We start from the raw sequence: 24,591 nt of genomic DNA on the forward strand, positions 1-24,591 counted from the left end.
ATGTCACAATATCATTTTTTTTGCAGCTCTGTACATCTGCTATTTTTGAATAGCCAAAGTATAAAATAATGCTTTTTAGCTCAAATCTAAAATGCTTTCCTGGTTTGAATGGGTTAAATTGCAGTACAAGATGTGGATGGACCAGGTATACAAATATGCACCATTAGCTAAACTGGATCATTCACTAGCCAAAACATCATGAGTCACATCAACATTGTGTTGTAGGCCTACTCTAGCAGCAATACTTTTTAAGATACTGATCTCGCGCTCTTTTCCGTTAAACTCTTTTGGCTGTGCTCACTGATGCCTATGCTACCTGAATTATTGAATAACAATCCATTTGTTTGGACTGGATCAGTTATGTTAAGTTCAAGGGGGTGTGGGAAAGTGGGAGATATTTCACGCAGCGCTCATGTTTTCCCCAGTCCGGCGCAACAGTTGTAGTCCACATTTTTCTGACCTCAATACAGCTCAAACAATTTAATGATAGTACTGCATTAGAATAAAGATTATGCTTTTAATAAAGAATACATCTGTACTTTAGTTTATTGAGTTTTTGTTCTGCATGTTGAACATTGGCTGATTTATCTAATTCAAATTCAGGGCCCACAAAAGTCTGTCAGCTAGCCATATTTTCCACTCAAAGCAACTAATCATATATTTCCAGTTGCCCCGGCTGTTACCTGATGAGGTCCATGTCTCGCAGGAAAGCCAGTAGGTTGGTCAGCGTCGCCCTCATGTTCCTGGACAGCAGAGAGGAGAACACATCCACATACTCCCTCCCCATGTGCCCTCCAATCACCCTGTCCAAAAGGTGGTCCTCTGCAACCTTACCCACCACACTCCAGTCATACCTGCAATGTCACAAATCGAGATCAGCAGCGAGTTAAAAGTTACATCCACAACATTTTAAAATATCCATCGTTTTATGCCAGTGATGACTAAAGTCGTTCCGATACAGATGCCAGTATTGGGAAAGCTGCCGATACTGCCTAAAATACTGGTATGGGCGAGTATGCCAGTCTATGACATTAAGGAGGAGTTCACCCAAAAAAGTACTTATTTTCTATCAATTGCACACCCTATGAAGCCTTGAATCCATGGATTCTTTTTTGTTTGTGTCGCATTCTTAAGCTAATAATTTGATTCCAGTCTCCTACCGGCTAATGTATCCGGTAGGAGACACAAAGTAGATTATTTGTGTCTCCTACCGGAAACACACGGTCATCAAATTATTGTCTTAGGAATGCCACAAAAACAAAAATAAATCCATGAAATCAAGGCTTCATGGGGTGTGTAATTGATAGAAAAGAAGATTTTTTTTGGGTGAACTCCTCCTTTAAGATGCCACATAATGTATCACATGATGATATATCATTTACAGTAATCACTTATTTAGCATTTTGAATGCTTCAGTTGATGTTGCACTCAAACTTTTAATTTCAAGGACCCCCATAACTGAGGGAGTGTACAAATGGAACCATAAGGACCATTTGGTTCCAGCGACCGATACGCGAGTTATGGGTATCGAAATCTGTATCGGGAAGGACATTGTTTATCGGTACATCTCTAATGTAGACATGCTAGATTATATTGTTGCTGCTGCTGTAAGTGAGTGATGCGACCGTACCTCTTGCTTTTCTGGAAGCTCTTCCCGAGCTCTTCACACACAGCCTGCTGGAACTTCACTATGGGCAGCAGGTTGTGGTGGTCACTCTGGGACAGAGGAGTGGACGCCACAGCGTTTTGTGACCGCTTCTTCCAGCTGCACATTTTAGGCGAAGAAGTCCACACAGTCCCAGAATGGGCAACGGCTGCCTGACAGTTAGATTGAGAACGTGTCGCCGGTGATCTTGACTTTAATCGACAGAGTTTTGTCGGGGTGGAGTGCTCTTCCTCACTTCCATGTTCAACGTCATTCCGGCTGTTGGACAGGTAGCCGCTGTCCTGCAACACCTCGCCCGGAATCAACGGCTCTCCCTTGTTGTGACCATTATTATTTTCTTTGTCGTCAACTGGCCCCTTGTTGAGAGAAAACAATTCTGCAGTCACATCCATGGATGTGAATTGGGGTTTGGCTGGGATGTGTTCTTTCAATGGGGAGGCTTCGGTGGTGTTGAGTATTTGCTTAGTTGCTGTAGCTGCAGCAGATAAGTCTTTCTCCATGTTGCCGCATGGAGCCCTGGCCTCCTCATAACCAGATGGACACTTCATAGTCATCAGTTCACTTGGAGATCTACAAAATCATGAAGTCACACCCCTATAGGAAAAGCAAACAGAAATTGTATATTAGGCGCCAAGAGACATAGTAGACTTGTTACATCAAGTTGAACGACACCGTTCATGTAGGCTGAACGGATAAAGGATAGGTTTGCACTAGGGACATCAGGGCACCTCAATGAAAAATGGGCTATATTGTCCAAAATGTAAAATATAAATCATTAATTTCTTCATGTAAAGTATTCATGATGACATGAACATGCACGGTACATCATTATCAGACTTAATTTTATCCTTCAACTTCTTGTTTATGCCCCCAAATAACTTATACAGGTTTTGTAGCAATTGTAGAAATATTAGACCTTAATTGTCTAATGTTTAAGCATGTTCTAATCATGTATACTTTACTATCAAACATTATCCAAATATTTGTTTTTTACATTTTGGAAAAAGTTACCAATTTAACACTGAGGTGCCCACTCTTCCTTGTGCCCACCTACCCTGTTACTGGCTAAACTAGTCGCAATGCCAGAACCCATACATGTGTATTCTGAAATATAAAGGCCACTTCCTCTAGTTATGTTCTACTAGAGAAATGTGCAACATTCTAGTCTACAACAAGTTTTGGTGTGGTATTAATTTGGCGCAAAAACTAGGCGACATAGTATACATATTAATTTGGGGGTCCTTGACATGAAAATGTTTAAGAACCAGCGGGTTAAACATTTAGGAAACAAAGCCCAAATAAGCAACTACATTTTAGAAACATGGCCAAAAAAACCCAATATTTACAAGCAACTTCACATAAAAACAAACCCAAAGTAGCTTATAATAAGCAGACATATGGCAACACTGGCTGTGGCATTAGCTTGCTAGTAACCTAGCTTAAGCATAGAGTTGAGTTTAAGTTGTGGACACGATATGAACCAGCTGTATTTCTAGTCTACCAAATACATATAAAGCTGCATCATGCTGTATTTTTAAAAAAAAAGTCTTACCTCGTGTTCAGTGGTCAAAAAACAGCCTCCTAGTTTTCCATGCAACACAACACGCTCTCTGGTCCAGCAGACTCCACCACAACTACTGTTACTTCTTCCAATCAATCCATTCCAGAATTAAAGTGCTTTGGAGCAGGGAGCGCCAGATTGCTCGTTTAAATCCGGTGCTAAAATTTGATGAAGCCAATGAGAGCGCAGCGTGCCCAGCTGCACGGCGCGGTGCTTTAAATGTGTGTCCAATGGCAAGCGCGAGACAATCATCACACCAGTGTGATGACGTCTAGTACTACTTGACAGGACCCCAACCCAGGCCACCAGAGTGAGGCCTGTATTATAATATGATATAATGTAGTTCTATATATTACTTATAATAGTTATATAGTTATTTTTTTACTTTAATGCACTTTCTTTCTTTTCAATACTTGTATTTCTACCCCACTACATCTCAGATGAAAACATTGTACTCCACTGCAATTATATTAAAACTGTATTTACTAGTTACTTTGTAGATTTTGATTATTAAAAATCACACTTCAGCCCTATATTTCAGCCATTTGAAAAAATATCAGATATTTTCAAAATATTTTTAATACATTTTGAAATGGGACATTCTGCACAATGAGTACTTTTACTTTTGGTATGTTTGGTTAGGTATATTTTGATGCCGATACTTTTGTTCTTTTACTCAAGCACATTTTGAAAACGGGACTTCTGCTTGTAACAGAGAAGCCTAAATAATATCTACATTGCAGTAATGATACTTTTACTTAAGTAAAACATGTAAGTACTTCTTCCATCACTGATGGAATATATATTATAGGAGGACCGTGCTGATTTTCACCACCGACCCAGAATGAAATGCACGAGCCTACTTATGTGATATAGGTTACAGTCATAAACCTGATTATAAACTAGAAAAAGTGCTCCTCAGAGCACAGGTCTCCTCCAGGTCAGGTAGGTTATTGTGGGCGAGCAATGTTCGGATCCGCCTTGATCACATGACCATAGAGATCATGTGTACCAATTTGTGTGATGTTTGGACAAAATTGATTGATGGATTGAATACTTTATTAACAGTTTGCAATTAGTATGTGATTGTTAAAAGGATAACACAAAAAGCCCTAGGGACTTGTTTCAATTATGGTCCTGTGTATTCAAATCATTAAGACATTTGAAGACATACAATAATATACAATAATAAACAAGATATAATCAACACTAGTAGCAATGAATGTATACAGTAAACATTGGGGGGGGGGGGGTATGATGTTATGATGTTAAAGGGATAGTTCACCCCCAAAATGACAAAAGTCATATAAGAGTCTCCTTTGTGTGTCCTACCGGAACCACTGCAGGTCGTCAAATTATTGGCTTATGAATGCGACAAAAACTATCCATGAATTCAAGTCTCCATGGGGTGAGTAATCGATATAAAATAAGTAATTTTTTGGGTGAACTATTTCTTTAAGCTTAGAGGGCTTTTCTAGGACCATCTCCAAATTGCAGACAGGTCAAATCTGTAGGAGTAGCCTAATATAAAAAAATGTGTTTAGCAAAAATCGGCCTGCTGGTGGCATTATAATAGGCCAATATGAAAAGGGTGGCATTTCTTCCTCGACCTAGTGGGGTGCAAAATATCACCGCAATCAAACGCTGCGTTCATGATTTTAAGCATTTTGTTCAAAATGAGCCACTCATGCAAACTTTCAGGATGAAATATAAAAAATCGGACAGATCCGTCTTGATCACATGACTATAGACGAATCCACTGACGCGCTGCCTGTAGCTGCCTGTAGCTGCCTGTAGGCGGCCATTGCTGCGGTGTCGCGGTGCAGAGCGTTGACACCGCAGCCATGGCTGCCTACAGGCAGCGCGTCTGTAGATTCGTCTACTTATAGAGATAATGTGTGCCGAATTTGCGTGATGTTTGAACATGGGGACCCCTGGTGACGCCAATGGCACCTTGTCAGTGAAGCTGAGTGGCTAGATCCGGGGACCACTGGGCTGACGTTGGGAGGAGGGTGCTCCCTGTAGCGAACGACCCTATCCGCACAGTTTCCCACAAACTTGCACAAAACATTCAAACAAATTGTCAAATGAACACAAACCAACAACAACATTAATCACAAATGACACATGAAATCCGCAGACACATTTCCCATGGCCAATGACAAAATAACGGAACAATGGAACACTAAACGTGTATTGGCACGCTCCCAAGGCATGCTGGGAAGTCTGTCCTCTCAGCCGCTAAAGACACGCGCTACAATAAATAAACAAACAGTGTGTTAGTGTGTTTTGGGTGTGTCAGTGTGTGTGTGTGAGTGGGAGGGAGAGCAGCGGACAGTCAAGACTAAGACTGTGTGCATAGCCTATTATTTGGGCATGAGTCACATTTGATGAATTCTTATGGCCTGTGGACAGAAGCTATCCCTGAACCTGTTGAGGACCAATGCATTGCTCCAGTACTGTTTGCCAGACACTAACAGAGTAAACAGTCCATTTCTTCACCCTACTGCTCCACAGGGTGTAGAGCAGTGGTTCTCAACCTGTGGGTCGGGACCCCCAGGGGTATCCTTGCATGATTTGGGGGGGGGTCCCCTGATGATTATAGCTCAATGTGCAACATTGTTTTCTCACTCAACAGTAAACAAACCAACGTAAAGTGTATGTGTTAGTGATGCGCGGGTCGGGTTTTTTCATGACCCGCCCCGCCCCGCCCCGCCACGGAACCCAACCCGCCTCAACCCGCCCCATGAACCCATATATAAATCTATGGCGGGGCGGGTGGAGCCCTGCGGGTTGTACCTATAATTCTGTAAAATCAAGGTTAGAAAATAATCTTCAAGTATACACCCCAAGTGTATTCAAACTGTTTTATTGTTATTATTCTTATTCTTATTAGGAATATAGACAAAACAAGAGCATATGATCAACCCGATCGCCAGAGGAAACGTTGTCATTGAACGTTTTTCAAATTCCGTGCATAGACAACTGGAAAACCCGAAAATCCGTGCATAGCCGCCTCGCATCTCCCCCATTGTGACTAAACCATTTCGGAGGCGCGCAGTCTCAAGGGAACTGTCGCCACGTAAGGGACCACCGAGCGAGCTAAAGCGAGCGAGTTGCCGTCCCGAACGTTGCGACGTTCCCTTGAGCCTACTCAGCGCTGTTTGAGTTATGTACCGATAGGCACAGAATCGTAAATTTTGTTTTGGGGACTGCTCTGCTTCCGGGTTTTTCCGGGTTGCAACTACGATTACGCCCACCGTGGGACTCGCCGTACATATGCACGGATTTTCGGGGTTTCTAGGCGACTATGCACGGAATGACGTGCACTGGATCCATGCAATGTATACTAAATTCTTGGAGATCAGGCTGGATTTTTCTTCTTTTTTTTGCGTGTGAGAGCGGCTGACCCGATTCACCCTCCCCGCCCAGCTTCTCTCCCTCGAACACAGGCCAATTGTGTTCGTATAGATGCTCGACAAAGCTGGATGCACCACGGTGGATTCGAACCCACCACAGGAACTTTCCCACTGCGCCACCCGAGCACCCAAGATAAACTTCTATATGACTGCCACCCTGTCAAGAAATGACTCACTTGTAGGCCCTCACTGGTTGAGAACCATTGATTTGGGGTAAAGGCAAAATGCTGGATTATAGCTTATTATAGCTCAGACGCTGTTCTTCTGTCTTGCATACAGTGTGTATTTAATACATGTCCCATGTCATCATTACTCATTCACTTACAGTACAGTACTGAAATTCCATTCACGCCTGAGCTGTCAGTAAAGCAGCGAGATAAATTTAAATGTTGATTTTGGTTTTAAAACCTCAGTCAACGCCTTGCATTTAAAAGGCTGTAATTGGTCACAGTGACGCGGAGAACACGCCCAGCACGCACCACAGCAATTCTATGTGGCTCACAGATGATTCACAGAAGGAGACGTGTTTCAGCACGCACACACTGGTGACGAACTGAAAGCAGGTTATGCTGTGTCAAACGTGTGGGGAAATCATGGATTGACTGTCTTAACCCCTTAAGACCTAAGGCCGATTCTACAAATGCCTTCTAAATCAGTGGTTCTCAAACTTTTTTGTGCCAAGTACTCCCCAAATTGATATATATTTGGCCACGGATCCCCATCTGAAAAGATTCTTCTGGACCCCCAGAAGAGAAGATTTGCGTTTAAAATGAATTAAAAAAATGTTCAAACACTTTCAAGATTTTTCAAAGATGTGCAAAAATAGCAGATCTACAAGCTCACAGAGCGTCACTTAGTGCCACGCTGCGAGCTTGTAGATCTGCTATTTTTTTAAAGTCAACCCTAAAATCGAAAATGACACAGATGCTTTCCCGTTTTTAATGGGTTAAAGGGAAAGTTTATTGAATTATTCAGTTTTATATCATGGGGAAATGTTTGATATGTGCAATTTTCAACACAGTCTCAATACTGTCAACGTGACAGAACATGGCAGACAGAAGTTTTCATTGCTCATCATCCATCTTCATTAACCAAAGCACAGCCATAAAATCTGAATCAAAAAGTCAATATTGATGGTCGGTCAATGAATCTCTCTACAGTAAACAGTGTTCAGAAAAGCCACTCATTTCAACAGTAGGTGTGGTGGTACACTGTTGAATTGTTGTAATTTATTGCACAATACTCTAAAGTGTGTGTGTGTGTGTGTGTGTGTGTGTGTGTGTGTGTGTGTGTGTGTGTGTGTGTGTGTGTGTGTGTGCGTGTGCGTGTGCGTGTGTGTGTGTGTGTGTGTGTGCGTGTGTGTGTGTGCACACGTACGCGCATGCATTTTGGTGTGTGGGTGAGAGTATAAATCTATGGTTCATGTAAGGACATGGCTTTGGCATAAGCCGTGGCATAAGGCTTTCTTTGACACCATATGGTGTTGAACTGTTGATACGACAAAGTATTAAACTTCACAACTGAACACAATACTATAGAAGTATAATACGTACATACTGTACATATGGGATTCAGGCTAGTGTGACAGGATAGTACAGCCAGGACATACATGTGACAGGGGGCCATGCATTATTACACTGCAGACACAGCGCACTGCTTTCTATGGAGGATTGATTGATTGAATACTTAATTAGTCAGAAATGTAAACAGCACATGGTACAGTAAGACATTAAGGCTAAAAGGATAACACAAAAAGGTCCTGGGGACTTGTTTCCATTGTGGTCCTAATTCAATTCATCAACATAGCATACAAAATTAATACAATAATACATGTCATCAACAAAAACACTATATGTGCAAAAGATATGGGAAAATTACATTTATCTCCCCTTTTGGTCTCCTGATAGATGCTTTTTCAGGCCAATTTTGAAAGTGTTTCACATCCTTTAATGGAGCAGTAGAATGAGAACTTTCCCATGTTAATCTAAATTTGGTTGGTACCAGATCATGGTCGCTCCCTCTAGTGTCGTGGCTGTGGGTGTCACTCACTTTGGAGAAGTAGTTCAACAGTATGAGGGTATTGAGGGTAATGAGGGCACTGTCTCTTAGACTATCTTAAATACCAATCACTAGTGATATTTGCTTAACCCTGTCTTCTACCCTGAGAAGACCTCTATCCCAAACAAAAAAAGTGTGTTGGAATTAGGTGGGTCATGGAAGTAAGATAACATTGTAATTTTATTCACAATGTGTACAGGTGGAGTAGCAAGTACCCGGCATCCAATATATTAATGCATGGTAGATGAGGATATATTGAGCACTAAAAAAAGTTATATTACATGGCTGTAAAAGCCCAGACCACATCATATGAGTCCATTCAATTATTTTCAATTCCATTGACAATGGAGCGGCTATACATTCAGCAGTGGTTCTCTAACCTTTTCGTGCTAAGGACGCCCAAATTGATGTGTATATGGCCACGGACCCCCATCTGAAAAGGCTTTGTGCCAGGGACCCCCAGAAGAGAACATTCTAAAATAGCAGATGTACAAGCTCGCAGCACGTCACAAAGTGACGCACTGTGGTGACGCGCTGCGAGCTTGTAGATCTACTATTTTTGAACAGCCAACATAATATAGATGGAGAAAGTGGTAAAAATGATTGTGATTCTATATTAACCACTCTTCCTGGGGACCCCCTGGGGACCCCCTGGAACCCCCCCCCCCCCCCCAAGGACTCACTTTGAGAACCAATGTGCTTAATGCTTGGTGGAAATTTTCCTTCTAATTGGGGGACCAAGCAACATAAAGTATATCACAAAGTAAAACAGATCCCCTACAAGACTTTAAGACCAGAGCTACACGTGTAGGTGCCTAGTCAGTTACACGTGTAGGCGCCATGTCAGCTGCACGTGTAGCCACCTACACGTGACAAGATTAGATTTATGTCTTTCAACTTAAACAAATTAGGTCACATTGCATTTAGCTTTATTATTCTCCGCAGGGAAACTGGATTCACATGACAGCAGTCACAGCACACACACATATAAACACTGGAGCCGACATTCCAAGAAATACTGACACCCACACCCAGTGGTGGAAAGTAACTAAGTACATTTACTCAAGTACTGTACTTAAGTACAATTTTGAGGTATTACTTTACTGGTGAATTTAATTCTACTCCACTGCATTTCAGAGGATTGTACTTTTACTCCACTATAATTATTTGAATTTTTTTGTTACTAGTTACTTTGTAGATTTGTATTATTATGTCTCTCTCTCAGCTAGGGGGTCCTTGACCTGAAAACGTTGAAGACCCCTGTATTAAGATGAGTTATGAGTTACTGACAAATCAGTGATACAGTAGGCTATGTACTGCATGTCTTTCCAGTGAGAAGCATATATATTTTCTTATTATTTTATTGTCTATTTTGTCTGTTTTATGTGAAGCACTATGAATACACCTTGGTGTATGAAATGTGCTATATCGGGGCCATGGCAGCAATTGCCTTGCCTTGCCACGATATGACATTCTCGCTTTGATTTAGGATGTGACAAACATGTCAGAGCCTTTGTTGAACGCAGCCCTGTTAGGTTCATACCTGCACGGGTCATTTGCATGTATATAAACAAGGATAACTGCCGCACCAATTGAGTGAGTCAGACACTGAGGTAAATGCCTCGCCTGTTGCTGTAGGCTCCATCAACCACTGACAAACCTGTATTTGGCATGCCTGTGCTTAGATAGAAAGATAGACAGACAGACGGAACTATGTGACTATGAATATTGAAAAAGTCTTCCAACATCTTTCCTCCTGCAAGTATTGTTGGCTATGACAACGTACCACTCATTTAAGGGCAAAACTGAGACTTGATCTTTTTAACCTTGCCAAATCGAACAGGAACTATACTACTGGTGTTAGATGTGTTGTCATGTGTTGTCATTGTCAAGCAGTTCAGTGAGCCTTATAATGTCAATGTGCCAAGGCACGTTATAGTCCAGTGGTTCTCAAAGTGGCGTTTGAGAGCCCCAGGGGTCCTTGAGGGGGTCCCCAGCTAAATGAGTTTAAGAATGACTTTCACCCTGTGTGTATCCATCAGCTATTTTAAAAAAAAAGCTATTTTCTTTGTCTTGTGACAGAAAGATGGGGGTCCCTGGCACAAAATATTTTCAGATTGGGATCTGCAGCCAAATACTTGACATGAAAAAGTTTGAGAACCAATGTTATAATTGTTGCAGTATGGTTAAAACTGCAACTATCCTTGCGTGAAAACCCAGGTAAAAACATTATAGCACCAAACTGCAGGGGAATTAAAAACAATAAAAAACTGAGACTGAGACATGACCTTGCTTCACACAGCTCACACGAGCTGATCTCACTCAGCAGTGAGACTCTTTTATTGAACACACCCCAATGAACCCCAATACACACCCATTACACAGGTGGCTGGCTCAATCAATCATTCAATCAAATTCAAATCTCAATAAGCAAAACAAAAACATAAAGTTTGCCTCTGATAATAAAACAAACATTTAGAATTTGAGAGCACCACCAACAATAATCCATAAAGTACCGAGTGGGTCCACAGGCCTTTTTATTGACTGTGACTATAAGAGTAGGATATCAATCTACATGTCAAGCCTGCATGTCTTTTTTAACAAAGTGCAATGGTAATTATTTCCCAACAATGACAGGGAGGTGCTTAAGGTTATATAGATTATACATGGCAGGTGGAATTTTTCTTTCCCTGCTGAGTGCTGAAGAACATGTTCAAATCACAAACCCAAGTTTGTGGCCGAGTTGTCTTGAAGAGGGTCTGTGAGTGTGCGAGTGTCTGGGGCTAATCTTGCAAACCGCTGGACCAATAGTCACATTTCTTGTGTGTCAGTAGGTCAAGGAAATAACTCACAGATTTTGGAAACACTAAACTTTTTTGGCCGATCGTCAGTGCTGTATCGAAGTGCGGAGATCCTATAACCGAAACTTTCGTGCTTTTTGCACCTTTCACTTTTAGCACAGAGCATGTTAAAACTAGAAAAAGTGTTTATCAGAGCACAGGTCTCCGCCAGGTCAGGTAGGTTATTGTGGGCCAGCAATGTTCGGAATTTGCCAATCAGGAGAGGAATATGAAAAATCGGACGGATCCGTCCTGATCACTTGACTAAAGAGATAATGTGTAACGATTTGCATGATGTTTGGAGTAATATAAAAATTATGTTTTGCAAAAATCGGCCTCCTGTTGGCGCTATAATAGGGCAATGTTAAAAGGGTGGCATTTGTTCCTCAACGTAGTGCGAATGTGCGTGTAAAGTTTCACCGCAATCGGACGCTGCTTTCATGATTTGCGGCATTTTGTTCAAAACAAGCTACTTCTGCAAACTAGATGTCAATCTTAGCCAATCAGGATGGAATAGGAAAAATCTAAAAGATCTGTCTTGAGCACATGTCTAGAGATCATGTGTACATGTATGTGATTTGTGTGAAATTTCGATCATATCGGGCCTGTTATAGCGCCACCATGAGGCTGATTAGAACATTTGGCAACAAGTGGCATTTCTTCCTCGGCCTAGTGGGAATGTGCGTGCAACATTTCACGGAAATAGCAGTGTTCATGATTTGAGGTATTTTGTATAAAACGAAGCACTCCTGCAAACTTTGGAAGACAATCAAAGCCAATCAGGCTAAAAATCTGTAGGAGTAGGCTACTGTCAAGAAATATGTTTCACCAAAATCAGCCTACCCGTGGAGGAGGTTCTGTGGCAGAGGTTCTGCTCTGGCATCCAGGGAGTGTGTGTGCAGTTTCGTTGTGATCAAGCCAACGGTGCCGGAGATTAGCTGTACACAGCCAGAAAGACACACGCACACACGGAAGGACGGACGGACAGGGTGTAAAACATACTCTCTCGCCAGGCTGAAAGGCATGGCGAGAGTATGGAGACAATAAATATATATTTTCTTAAGTCTGTCTAAGGAGTCTTCCTTAAAAGTTTTTGTAGAGTGTTTTTGAGACCACCGCAGCTGCAGTCAACCCTGAACCATAGACAAAGGGCGCAACAGTTTACCCTAAACACAAAAGAAGCCAGAGGCACGCTTTTAATAAAACAGTAATTTATTTTTGACTGAAAACTAAAATCGTTTCGAACAGCACATTACAAGGGCATCATTTAAGATATTTTCTCCAAGGCTCAGTGATCACTTTCATACAGTACACTTGGCATGTACACGGCATCTCCTTCAAAAAAAAAGAAAAAAAAAGAAAGAAAAGTAAAAAGAACAAAGAGAAGAATAAACCCAGCTGCAAAAAATGAAAATCAAAGTCCATCCTGTAAAAAAGATGACTGATTGTACAAGTACAGACCATTTTGGTTTGGTTTTTTCTTTAAGCCACGGCGATATTAACCTGCTCGCCCCACAGCCAGCCACAGCGGAGCGATGGTACAGGAGGCACAAACGACATGTAACACAGACAGGACATCCCATAGTAAATGAATGAATCGACCGGGTTCAAGAAGCTGGAGCTGTGAAATGTACAACAATTTACGTTTGGTTGTCTTTTTGTTATGTTATTTTAAGGTATTTTGCCTGGCTGCTGTTTCAGTGTGTGTGTGTGTGTGTGTGTGTGCGCGTGCGTAAGCGAAGTACAGTATGTGTTGGTACACTACAATCTGAAAATCTAAACTTTGCATTCATTAAATACATCAAAATCTGCAAGAATGTAACAAAACCTTACATTTTCTGTATATGAAATAAAATAAAAAAACAGCATTTACATGAATGAAAAAAACAAAGATGGCTCCTTTTCTGAACAGCGGGTTTCACACTAGACCTTTCCCTCCACCCTCACACGATCCTTTCCTACCCCCATTTCTGTCTCCGACTACTTCCTCCAGCCTTCTCCATAATATCTCTCTTTTACCATCGTTCACAGACTGACAAAAGTGATATAAAGAGTGCTGGATTAAAAACGTGAGGTAAGAAAAGTGGTTTGACTATTATAGATCATGCAGAACATGCTAAACAGTGACCAAAAAAAAGAAAGGAAGGAGAAAGTAGGAAAAAAATATATGAGTGTGCATTTAAAAAAAAATGAAACTGACAAAAATAAAAATAAAAAGACTTACACAGCTTTGCGTCTTTGGTTATAAAGTAGGTCTAACAATTTTTCACAGCTTTTCACCCCCAGCCCGGAAAGAAAATATATATATATATATGCACAAGTAGAATCCTAAAAAGGTTGGGGAATTATGGCAATTCATTTTTCATTCATATTTCATTCTTGACAAAGAAACTATAGCAAAAATTAATTTCATAGTTTTCTTCATCAAAACATCGCAGCAAACATCTCGTATCTGAAGAACAAGGCATTCCTCCCGTACAAACCCTCTGCGCTTTAATACTTTACACTTTACAAAATGTACATTCAAGCTGGATTTCATCTAATGCAACTTCTGCGTTTAGTGTTAGCACTATTCCATGAGAATAAACAAAGTCTTTAAATGTAATATAACTTATTGCCTACTTGGGATCTACTTGCCGCGATAAGACTAGCATTTGAAAACCTGACCAATTCTAACATACCAAAAGAACCAAAGAGAAAGTTTTTTTTGTTGTTGTTTTGAATGATTTAAGGTTTTTTTCTGTGACATTGTTCATTTACATTATGAAAATAGCAGCCCTGAAATAAATAAATGCGAACAGTAAAGACTGAACTAATGAAGGTATTTTTGTTTTGATTTGTGTCAAAGTAAAGATGGTGGCAGCTCTGGGGATGGGTGAAACAACACACATGTTTTGCTGCAGCATGAACTAAGCAAGGCTCCCTCCCCAGTTGCTCCAGGAGGCAAATCCTCTTGTCTCTTTCTCTCTGCCCTTCCCCCCCATCGTTCCCTCCGGCCTCTTATGGCCCTGCAGTAGGTTGAGGTGGGTTGGGGGGATAGGACATTCCAAGACCCCTCCAGGATTTGGAGGAGGGGGTTTCCCACCCTCCAATCCCCCTACTCGGATTTACTTTGCAGCTTCACTGCTGATCCCCGCCACCTACACCAAGCTCTTTGTGCACCCCCCTCCCATATCACCCACCTTACTGCAGAACAAGAGTGGACAGGACTCTGGTTTTCTTTTCTTTGCTGTCCTCGTCCCCGCCCTCCCTCGCTGCCCGGTCCCGTTCTCCCTGCATAGGAGCACCTGAACCAGGAGAAGACTTCTCACAGGACAGTGTGATTTGTCTTAATACTAGGAAGGCCCTGACAACACAGCCACTCACATACTGAAGCACGGCTCTTCTTCACACGGTGTGACTGGAGCCTTTTCGCTTTATAAGGAGCTAAATGGAGGAGGGAGAGGGGCGGTATAGTAGTAGATGTCATTTTTCTGCTTTTATTACAGGGTTCTCCTCCTCTTCTGTTTCGTGGAGGTGTATGCGAGATTGTTTTAGTGTCTGATCAGTGGGGTAGGGGGGGCGGGATCACGCTGAGGTGACGTTGGGCTGATGGGGGGGCGCCGTCGTCTGCCCCCCGTCATGTTGAGCGAGGGAGGCGTTGGGTGAGTTGTTGTTGTTGTGGTTGACGGCGCCGGCAGACGGGTGGTGGTGGAGGATCTGCTGCTGCGGTGGTGACATGCTCCCCGCCGGGCTGACCTGATTGGACACTTGACTGAGCTGTTCCGTGTTGGCCAGGGACTTGAGCACGGCGTTCTCGCGCTCCAGCACAGAGTTCCTCTCGTACAGCTCCTTGATCTGCTCCTTCAACACCTCCACCTCCTCCCTCACAGCGTACATGAGGTGGCTCTTCACCAGGTCCTGAGAGAGAGAGAGAAGAGAGGATGAGACACTGGAATTAGCCAGAGAAACGCTTCTGATTAACTTAATTTCTGCTTGATGATAAATTAAATGAAGTAAATGTAATTGTTAATGTTGGGGTTGACACTAAGTCTCAGAGGCACTTGCCCATTGGGTAAGTACAGGCCAAGTTGTACTTGCCCTAAGGTCATGCCCACTTGCCCGAAAAGCTAATCAAATTCATGTTAAATCCAATTGATAACTGCCGAGTGGCGACAGTCACTTTGAAAATCTGAATGAGCTCAACTGCTACTTAAAAAAAAGGTAGCATTATTTGTTCTTCATGAATAACCAATATTTGTCATATTTGATCTTCTTCTTTGTATAGTAATAGCCCTTCAAGTAATTAGTGTCATCTTAATCACTAGATTTTAACCTGACAACTATCACTCTATTGTGAAGAGTACTTGTGGTGAAAATCTGACATAGCGTCTTGTCTTCTGTAACATCTGGTCTTCTCTAACTACTTCTCCAAAGTGAGTGACACCCACAGCCACAACATTAGACCATTATGATCTGGTACCACCCAAATTTAGAACAATTTGTTGATGACATGTATTATTCTGTAAATTTGTTATGCTATGTTGATGAATTGAATACATAGGACCACAATGGAAACAATTCCCCAGGATTTTTTTTTAGTTACCCTTTTAGCCTTAATGTCTGACTGTACCACGTGCCGTTTACATTTCTGACTAATAAAGTATTCGCAGATCGACAAGCTCACAACGCATCACAGTCGATCAGCTATTTTCAGGGAAAGCCTTCCTCCCCACAAAAACTGAAAACAGTAGTACACTAGTACAGAGCCCTGAGAGACTCCGGTCAACCTTGTTATGGGGTCTAAGTGGTTCATTACTTTTCGGGCGACATTTTCTTCATCAACACTTGAGATGGGACAGAAAAAACGAATTGTGATTGTTAACTTATTAATCAAAGTTATCGACAGACAACGACGAGTTCTAATCACATATTAGTTTATTTAAATAGTTAGCCATGCATAAGCCCATATACAAGCTGAAGCAGACAGGATTCAGGGTGTCTTTATACATGAGATGAATGTCGTCACAGTGTAATCCAAGTACATTCATTAACGTTATTATTAGAACAGTTTACCCATCTGAGAGCTTTGACCTTTTTATGTCACACTCACTGGTCAAGCAGGGAAACCCTGTCTCATCTTGCCAGGTCTTCTTCTAAAAGTAACCTTGTTGCCTTTAGGCTGGGATGTCCCAATGTCTGAATCTATTTTGTGCTGTGTCACAAGTCATGCACTTCACTCGTATGGTCAGTTTCTTCTCTTGTTACTGTAGTGGTCAGTTGCATGTTGCAATGAGTCTTTAAATAGCTCCAGGTGTGCTCTTACTTCAACTTGTGACTTGGGGAGAGCAGTAGAGTGGGTGAGGGGTCAGCTTTACTGACCCTGTCTCTGGTCAGTGGCATGACATGTTTTTAATTAGACTTTGCAGAGTCACTGTTGCACACACACATGTATCCGAGAGGCAGACACTTAGTCTGTCTGCCCTTTCTACTATCAAGTGTATATGGTTTTATTCAGATAAATCATTATATATAATATATAATTCATAACATGACACACAAACACTCACCATCGCCTGCTCAATCTTGTTATCGATGGCAACAACGCTGGCACCAGATGCACTGTGAATAGAGGAAGAAGGATAGAGTTACTACAGAGATAAGGGACTGACTGCATTCTTCTGAGCGATATCATCTTTTCCCCCCGCCATCCATGCTGATGACCAGCTAAAAAAACACTTCCTCCCAATTATGGGTTCCCATAACAAACAGTAACAGTGACTACAAGCTCGGGAATGACCTTGGGATTTCTCTGGTCATCCTACTTGAACAGTTAAAAAAAAACAATTGGCTGAGCAGGGATCATATCCTAAATACTTGTCAAGCCCCTGTACAAACCAAAAGTGTGTCAGTTTGTTTACATTAGGTGAGAGAAGGTCACCGTTTATGTAATATAATTGTTTCTCAATGGCTTCATATCATCTGGGTTATTATGGATTTATCCAGGGCAATTATTTACAAAACATCAAGTAAACAGTGCTGTTGTTGAGACATGAAGAGCAGAGGCATGTCAAGTCATGAGGAGAACACAGGTTTATAGTTTATGCAAAAATGGCATGATCTCATTGTGTGTACACAACCACATCATCTGACACTTAAAACAAAAGTGCACTATGCAAATCATCATTAAGAAGCCAGTGGCAGTGAACACAGTAGCTCACATGGGCATGTCAGCAGCACACACTAAAATCCTCAGTGTGCATTTAAACCTGAGTGTACAAATAGAACCGTGGATGGACCCTTGCTGGTTGTAGCCAATACTCACTCTCAAGTGTAAAACACTGAGGATTTGACACAAGACAGGCATTAGTCTGAAAAAAGAAAAGAAAAGAAAAGAAAAAATCTCTAAGAGGAAAAAAAAAAAAAAAAACGGAAATAATCAATTAAAGAAGTAGCATGGACCTCTACGGGGCAAACAAACAGTTTAATAATAAACTGTCTAGGCAGCATACAACACTGAGACACCGAGACTGAGACATGTGTATTGATTCAAATAAGTTATTTGAAATAACGCATGTGTGTGGTAAATCAATGCAGATTGCTTATCAACCGCACCCAAGCGGGACTGAACAGCAGCGCATTGTTAACCATTTCTTTTCATTGTTGACTGACTCCCACAGATGGAAAAGAAAACACAAGTCTTGGAACAAAGGAACACTTCGTTTACAAAGACAAACATAACGCTTCGCCGTGCATCCCATCGCATGCTTTGTTGATAAAAGACGACGGAAGAAACCGAAGAAAGTGTTCAACAAAGATCTCAGCCCCATCTTAAAGAAGCGAAGTAGGCTACTACTTACTGCAGCGGTGGATGGCTTGTCCTAACGCCACATTATATCAATTTCATTCGAGAAAAATATGCAAAAAAAGCTTTATAATTGGTATGATTGTGTATCCAGTTTGGAAGACACTTCGCGGTGAATGTTGCACAGCAGCACCGCCCTGCTACAGCTTTCTGCGGGTGTAAAACAAACACACCGCTAGAGAGCGCTAGTGGTCTGACATGGAAAAACACCACGACCTGCTTTAAAAAAAAAAGGGAACCGTTTACATGCAGCCACAAGTCTAAACTATAGTTTGATTGAAGTTTATTAAAGTTGTTTCAAACAGTCAGTTATTATTAAAAAACTGTCTTCTAAATCAAACGGTAAGCATCCAGTTCGGGCCACTCGACTCGACAACCGCTCATTTATCAACAACGAGCATGTTTGAGGGAAAGTAAATACTCATTTATCCTCTTTCTATCCATCTTATTTTGTGTCGCTTGTCGACCAGAATTGATGTTCAAGTTAACAACACAATGCGTGCCAACTTAAGGCTATGTAAAACACTGGTTCCCAAATCAGTTGGTCGGGACGGGACCCATTACTTGGTCGCGGGTCCATTTATATGGGTCCCGACCGTTTATTAAAATTAATTAACCTATTTCACATTTTCAAAATGTCCCCCCCAAAAATCTAACATTTCATGAATTTCATAAATAAATGCCAAAAATCTTAAGAAAAAACATTTTAAAACGAATGTTAAATAAGCAGTGAAAATAGCCGATCTACAAGCTCACAAGGCGGCACAAAGCGAAGCTTGTGAGCTTGTAGATCTGCTATTTTCACTAGTTTGGATCCCGGGCAAACGTCTAATTCCTCACTTTGAGTCTTGGGCTAAAAAAGTTTGGGAACCACTGCTGTAAAACATACGAGAGACCGCCTTGATGCGAGGCGAGGGTCTGCGTGCGCGCTGACACGTGAGCACGTCAACAAAGAATTTGGGAGAAACGTGCCTGGATGGATGCCTGGGGGGCTCGTCTCTAGTCTGAGACCACCACACTCACATGGAGGTGGTGCACAGAAGAATGCATGTTATGAATTCAATACAGAGGTGTTGGTGTATTAATGCATCGGCCTGACGACATCATTACATTGCTATCGGGCAGAACCCTCGCATCTATGTTTCGAATTAGTTTTTTAGTTTTTCGTAAAGTAATGCCCTACTTCATCATCATACAAGAGTGTCGCACAAAAGTAGTTAACATAGCAGATCGGCTGTTTTCACCATTTCGATATATATATATTTTTTTAAATAATAAAAAGGAACGGTTTTGGACATAATAATGGGGTTTCAGGTTTTCACCCAACTAGAGTTAAACACCATATAGATCCATTCTCGAGTTTGATCGGAACATGTTGCCCTCCTGTTCTTTTGTTATAACAATTCTTATAACACAAAATAGTAGCCGGACGACTTGCATTATTAACGAAGACAATATTAATACATATAATATAAATTACCAGGCTATAATAATAATGTGTGTATATATACCTGATGCATCTCGCTCTGTAAGCGATCAAACGTCCAGAGTAAGTAGGAGAACAGACAGGGGAGCATGGCAGACTGTAGCTCATTTTGGAGCGCATGATGTCTCAAAAAAATAAAAAAAATAAATAAAGTTTACGATATTCTAGAAACAAAAATGTTCCCAGTAAGTTGAGCTGCAGTTAACTCTTCTTCTCAGAGGATCCCTGGTGTTTTGTTCTGAGAGCCAATGTGTTAACCGCTGGCCTTAAAGAGAAACTCTTTCCTCCCTGAGAAATGTTAGGAGGGAGGAGTTTTGCTTTCACTCTGCCCCCAAACTACTACCAGTGGTGGAAAAAGTACTCCCATTTATTACTTGAGTAAAAGTATCAATAATGCAATGTAGACATACTCTGTTAAAAGTAAAAAGTCCAGAATAAAACGTTTAAAATGAGTACATTTGTAAAAGTACAAAAAGTATTGGAATCAAAATGTACTGAAAGTACCAAAAGTAGAAAGTACTCATTATGTAGAATGTCCCATTTCACAAGTTTTCAAATGTATTAAAATGTATAAAAAATATTTTGAAAATAGCCGGGCTTTTCAAATGGCCGAACTGTAGTAGTTAGTAGTAATGGTGCTGAAGTAGTTGTTTTGTAATAATAATCTAAATCTACAAAGTAACTAAAGTTCTCAAATAATTGTGGTGGAGTAAAAGTATAATGTTTGTCTCTGAGATGTAGTGGAGTAGAAGTAAAAGTACTGAAAATTGGAAATACTCCAGTAAAGTAAAAAATATCTCAAATTTTTACTTAGTTACTTTACCCAAGCTGCCCCAATCTACTCATGCTGCCAAGCCCCATAGAAGATAAGGTCTTTATTTACAAACTATGGGTTCCTAAATCTAATCATCTAAAGTTGTTATTGGTGATATACGATATAAGCACACTGTTACGTACTGTAGTTCCTGTCTTATCCCTGCATGTGATAAGTGACCCAGTATGTACTGTGAAAGTCTATCAATTTACAATGTAGGCTACTGTATTCTGTCCCTATTCAACCTAGGGAAACTCCTTTTCCTAGTAGTTGTGGTGGTATTTAGTGGTATATGCATTTCTGGAATGCCTGAGTGCAAATAGAAGAGCTATTTTATTGAATTAGATTCTAACTTTAATAATGAAATCGTGGTCCAGATTAAAAATAAATAAAACATACACAATTTAAAATTACAGATGAAACAATTTTTAGGTTATGAAAAGGGTAATCCAATATTTATTCGATGTGATCATCACATTATTTTAAGTCAATATCTTATGCCATTGTCCTTGGATAATAGGGTATGTCAAAAAATATATAATTGATAAATGGTTTTAAGTAAAGTAAATTATACATGATGTGAACATGCACGGTTCATCAATATCAGACTTAAACTTACTTATCAGCTTCTTGTTTATGCCCAAAATGATTGAATATACAGGTTTTGTAGGAATTTGTAGCTATTGTAGAAATATCAGACCTTAATTGTGGAATGTTCAAGCATGTTCTAATCATATATACTTTACATTACTTAAGACAATTTTTAACATTTTGGACAAAATAGCCAATTTTACACGGAGGTGCCCACTCTTCCTTAGTGCCCACTCTTGCTGTTACCCGTTTTAAAATGTCAAATGATCACAGTTGTAATGTATTAAGATGGGCTACTTGTGACTGGGACTAAAAAGGGACAAAGTCTCATTAGGTGTATTAGATAGTATCATCAGAGATCTTACTAATGGGGTTATTATTCCACGAATGCTAATGGTGTTATTATTCCACGAATGCTTTCCGTTTCTAAGTAATCAAACCTTTGATGTGATCAGTTTGACATCATCAGGGATCTTTTCAGCATCTCATGACACATTAGCACATTAAAATAAGCAGCACCATCACTTGAACTGTGAACTCTTTGGCATCAGTAGGAAGCTACATGGGTGATTCTTCTGTCCTCTCATTACATGGTGGTAGTTAAGGTGATAAGACCAGTCAAAGCAGTTGCATTCCACAAGTAAGGAAGTCACTTGATTGTGATCAGCAGGGCTAATAAACAAAGACAAGTACAAGACATTCCTCTTCCTGTTTGAACTGTCCATTAACACATGCGGGACAAAAGAGATACAAGAATGTCCAACAACCTCGGACGGAATGTTTTTTCTTTTTTGCAAACACAGCCAGACGGCCAGGTCACGTTAACTTGTCGACCCATTGGGACATTTGGCGTGGAGGGGTTAGAATAAGAGCAGGCCAGGGCAGACATCAGCAGTCAGTGTGGTTCGTTGGCAGTCTGCATCCAATAATAACAAATTGAAGCTGTACATTTTATTCCAGGAGGGCCAACATGTGACGGTTTGCATAAGGACTGCTTGCTGGGTGTCACCCACAACATGGGCCCTCTTCCCCGCTGACAGCCACACTGTGCACACGTGCTACCCCCCACCCCCCCACCCCCCAACACGGTCCCCAGGGCTGCAATCTCTACACACAACCTCCCCAAAAACCCACCGTCTCCAGAGACCAAACAACTGTGACACAAATGTATGTCATTGTTGCTGCTAAATGCCAAAACACTGGGACACACAAGACACACTCAGGTCGAATACACACACAATGGAAACAAGCCCTCAGGGCTTTTTATGTTATCCTTTTAGCATTATTATAACTGTACTTTTTGCAAGCTGTTAATTAAGTAATCAATCATTCAAACTCCCTCAAAACAAGGAACCAGCTGCCCCCCCAAAAAAGGTCACAAAGCTCAAGTTTGGGGGTACTGGACTGACGGATAAAACAAATAAAAATAGGAGACACGTGTGGTCTCCTCAATCTCTGTCCAAGTTCATCACATGACACTTCTAACAAAGTCAAAACCCAATGTGTTCTCCATTAAGGGCCAACAGATGTACCGGCACACTTCCCTAGTCCCCAGTGCACACAAACACACGGCGGGGGACGGGCAGCTGAATAAATCACATTCAAGACTTTGGCCGATAACCACCCTCTGTGAGTGGATCTCAAAACAACGGCGAGGGGGCTTGAACAACAACAACAGAAGAATGCACCGACTGATGAATTGGCCATCTAGGCTCTTTCAAATGCAGAGACCTGATTAGACCTGGTTCTGGTTCAAACACAATGGCCCTCCTCTCTCGCTTCATTCATCTCAGCAGCTGCACTACAGTCACCAAACCAGATGAGGTCAGCAGAGGCAGAGTAGTTAATCCTTCACAACTTCAGCATAAAAGCCCCCATAGGTGAATAGAATTAGGTCACTTCTTCCTTTAGCGATTACAATGACTTCATTGTCATGCTTAGTAGAGAGTTTTCCACTGACAGAAGTCTAACTAGGAAGCTCTGACTCATTAATAATAATAATAATAATAATAGTCAAAAAATGAACTCCAAGTGACCTAACAACAGGTAAATATTCAAACTAGCAATGCTGGGTCTTTCTTGCTCTTTTCCTCAATCATACCTTGACTGCATAAAAAAAGAGCCTCAAACACCAAGAGACGTGTATTTTCTGGAAGCAGGCACTCTCAATGTTATCCAACACCTAATCCAATTAGATAAATTACAACATTTACATTACATTAGAACATTACATAATCAGATCAGACATTGATTTAATCTTGTTCAATACTCTATTTTCAAACTAATATGTAAATCTGACAATGTCATTTGACTGTACTTGTGTTTTTTTTTGTTTGTCTGAATCAAGCCACATTTTTAGTCATCTCATAAAGTGACATGATCTTGATGCTAATGATGTCTATTTCAAGAGCAATAGACAATTAAATTGAATCATTTCACTGGGAAGATGTTTCCTCCACTTCTTATAAGTAGTAAGATTTGATCACAACACCAAATTTAAGGATAGTTTTTAAGTTATTTTTGCTTTGAACAGTGAGGAGAGACAGGATAGTAAGGATAGAGGGAAGGGACGCACACATTGGGTTTGAAAACCGAGCATGTTGTATTTATATGAACTTGGCACTCCAAAACAAAATGTCAATACAATGTTGCTATGGAAATATGTTTGGCAGGGTGCGCTTGCCATGTGAAGTTTCTAATCAAACGATTGAGGGGATCCAGCAGTGAATGTAATCTTCTTCCTTGTTGTGATTTTATTTTCCCCTGCTAGGTGTGACCAATGCCACAGATTGGATAACAAGTGCGCCAGGCTGTGAAATAACAGCCGTATCATGTCGCAGGTTTCGAGGAAATTTAAAAGGCCACATCCACCATCCAAGTTACAGGGGCTGCCACTGAGCCAAAGGAATGACATGACATGAGAGGGAAATGGAGATACATGACGCGATAAGCAAGGTAAACTTTAAAGGCGGATTATTGCATGCTTCAAGTTCCTTCCAAATACTTGGAAGGAAATATTTCTGTGTTACTGTGACACACACAAAGAAAAATGTTGACTAAAATATCTACCCCCGTTCCCGACCTGCTCTATAAAGCAGGGCAGTCATCTTCCCAACAACGATTACAATTGAAGGATGTTGGAAATGCTTTAACGTGTTCCTCTGATGAACAAGGGTGTTTCTCTTCTTCTCCTTCTCCCATAATATTGTCGGGACTTGTAGTCTATGTCTGGGCGGCGTGATGTAGTGTTGACACAATAGGGAAAATAAACACTCAAAAAGAACGAAAGAAAAGCTTCCCCAAAACAACAAA

General features: G+C 41.0%; 1 protein-coding gene across 1 annotated transcript in view; it reads right to left on the reverse strand.

Moving 5' to 3' along the window:
• Positions 1–12,651: 12,651 nt before the first annotated feature.
• Positions 12,652–24,591, reverse strand: part of tsc22d2 (TSC22 domain family 2) — a 61,847-nt gene continuing 49,907 nt past the window's right edge. Inside the window, exons 2-3 of the mRNA XM_080430799.1 lie at positions 17,094–17,145; positions 12,652–15,444 (exon numbers count right to left, since the gene is read on the reverse strand). Coding sequence (XP_080286925.1) covers positions 15,112–15,444; positions 17,094–17,145 — 385 coding nt within the window. The 3' untranslated portion in view covers positions 12,652–15,111. The remainder of the gene's footprint in view (positions 15,445–17,093; positions 17,146–24,591) is intronic.

The sequence above is a fragment of the Gymnoscopelus braueri genome, assembly GCF_963280865.1.
Source record: "Gymnoscopelus braueri genome assembly, chromosome: 6".
Classification (NCBI taxonomy): Eukaryota; Metazoa; Chordata; class Actinopteri; order Myctophiformes; family Myctophidae; genus Gymnoscopelus; species Gymnoscopelus braueri.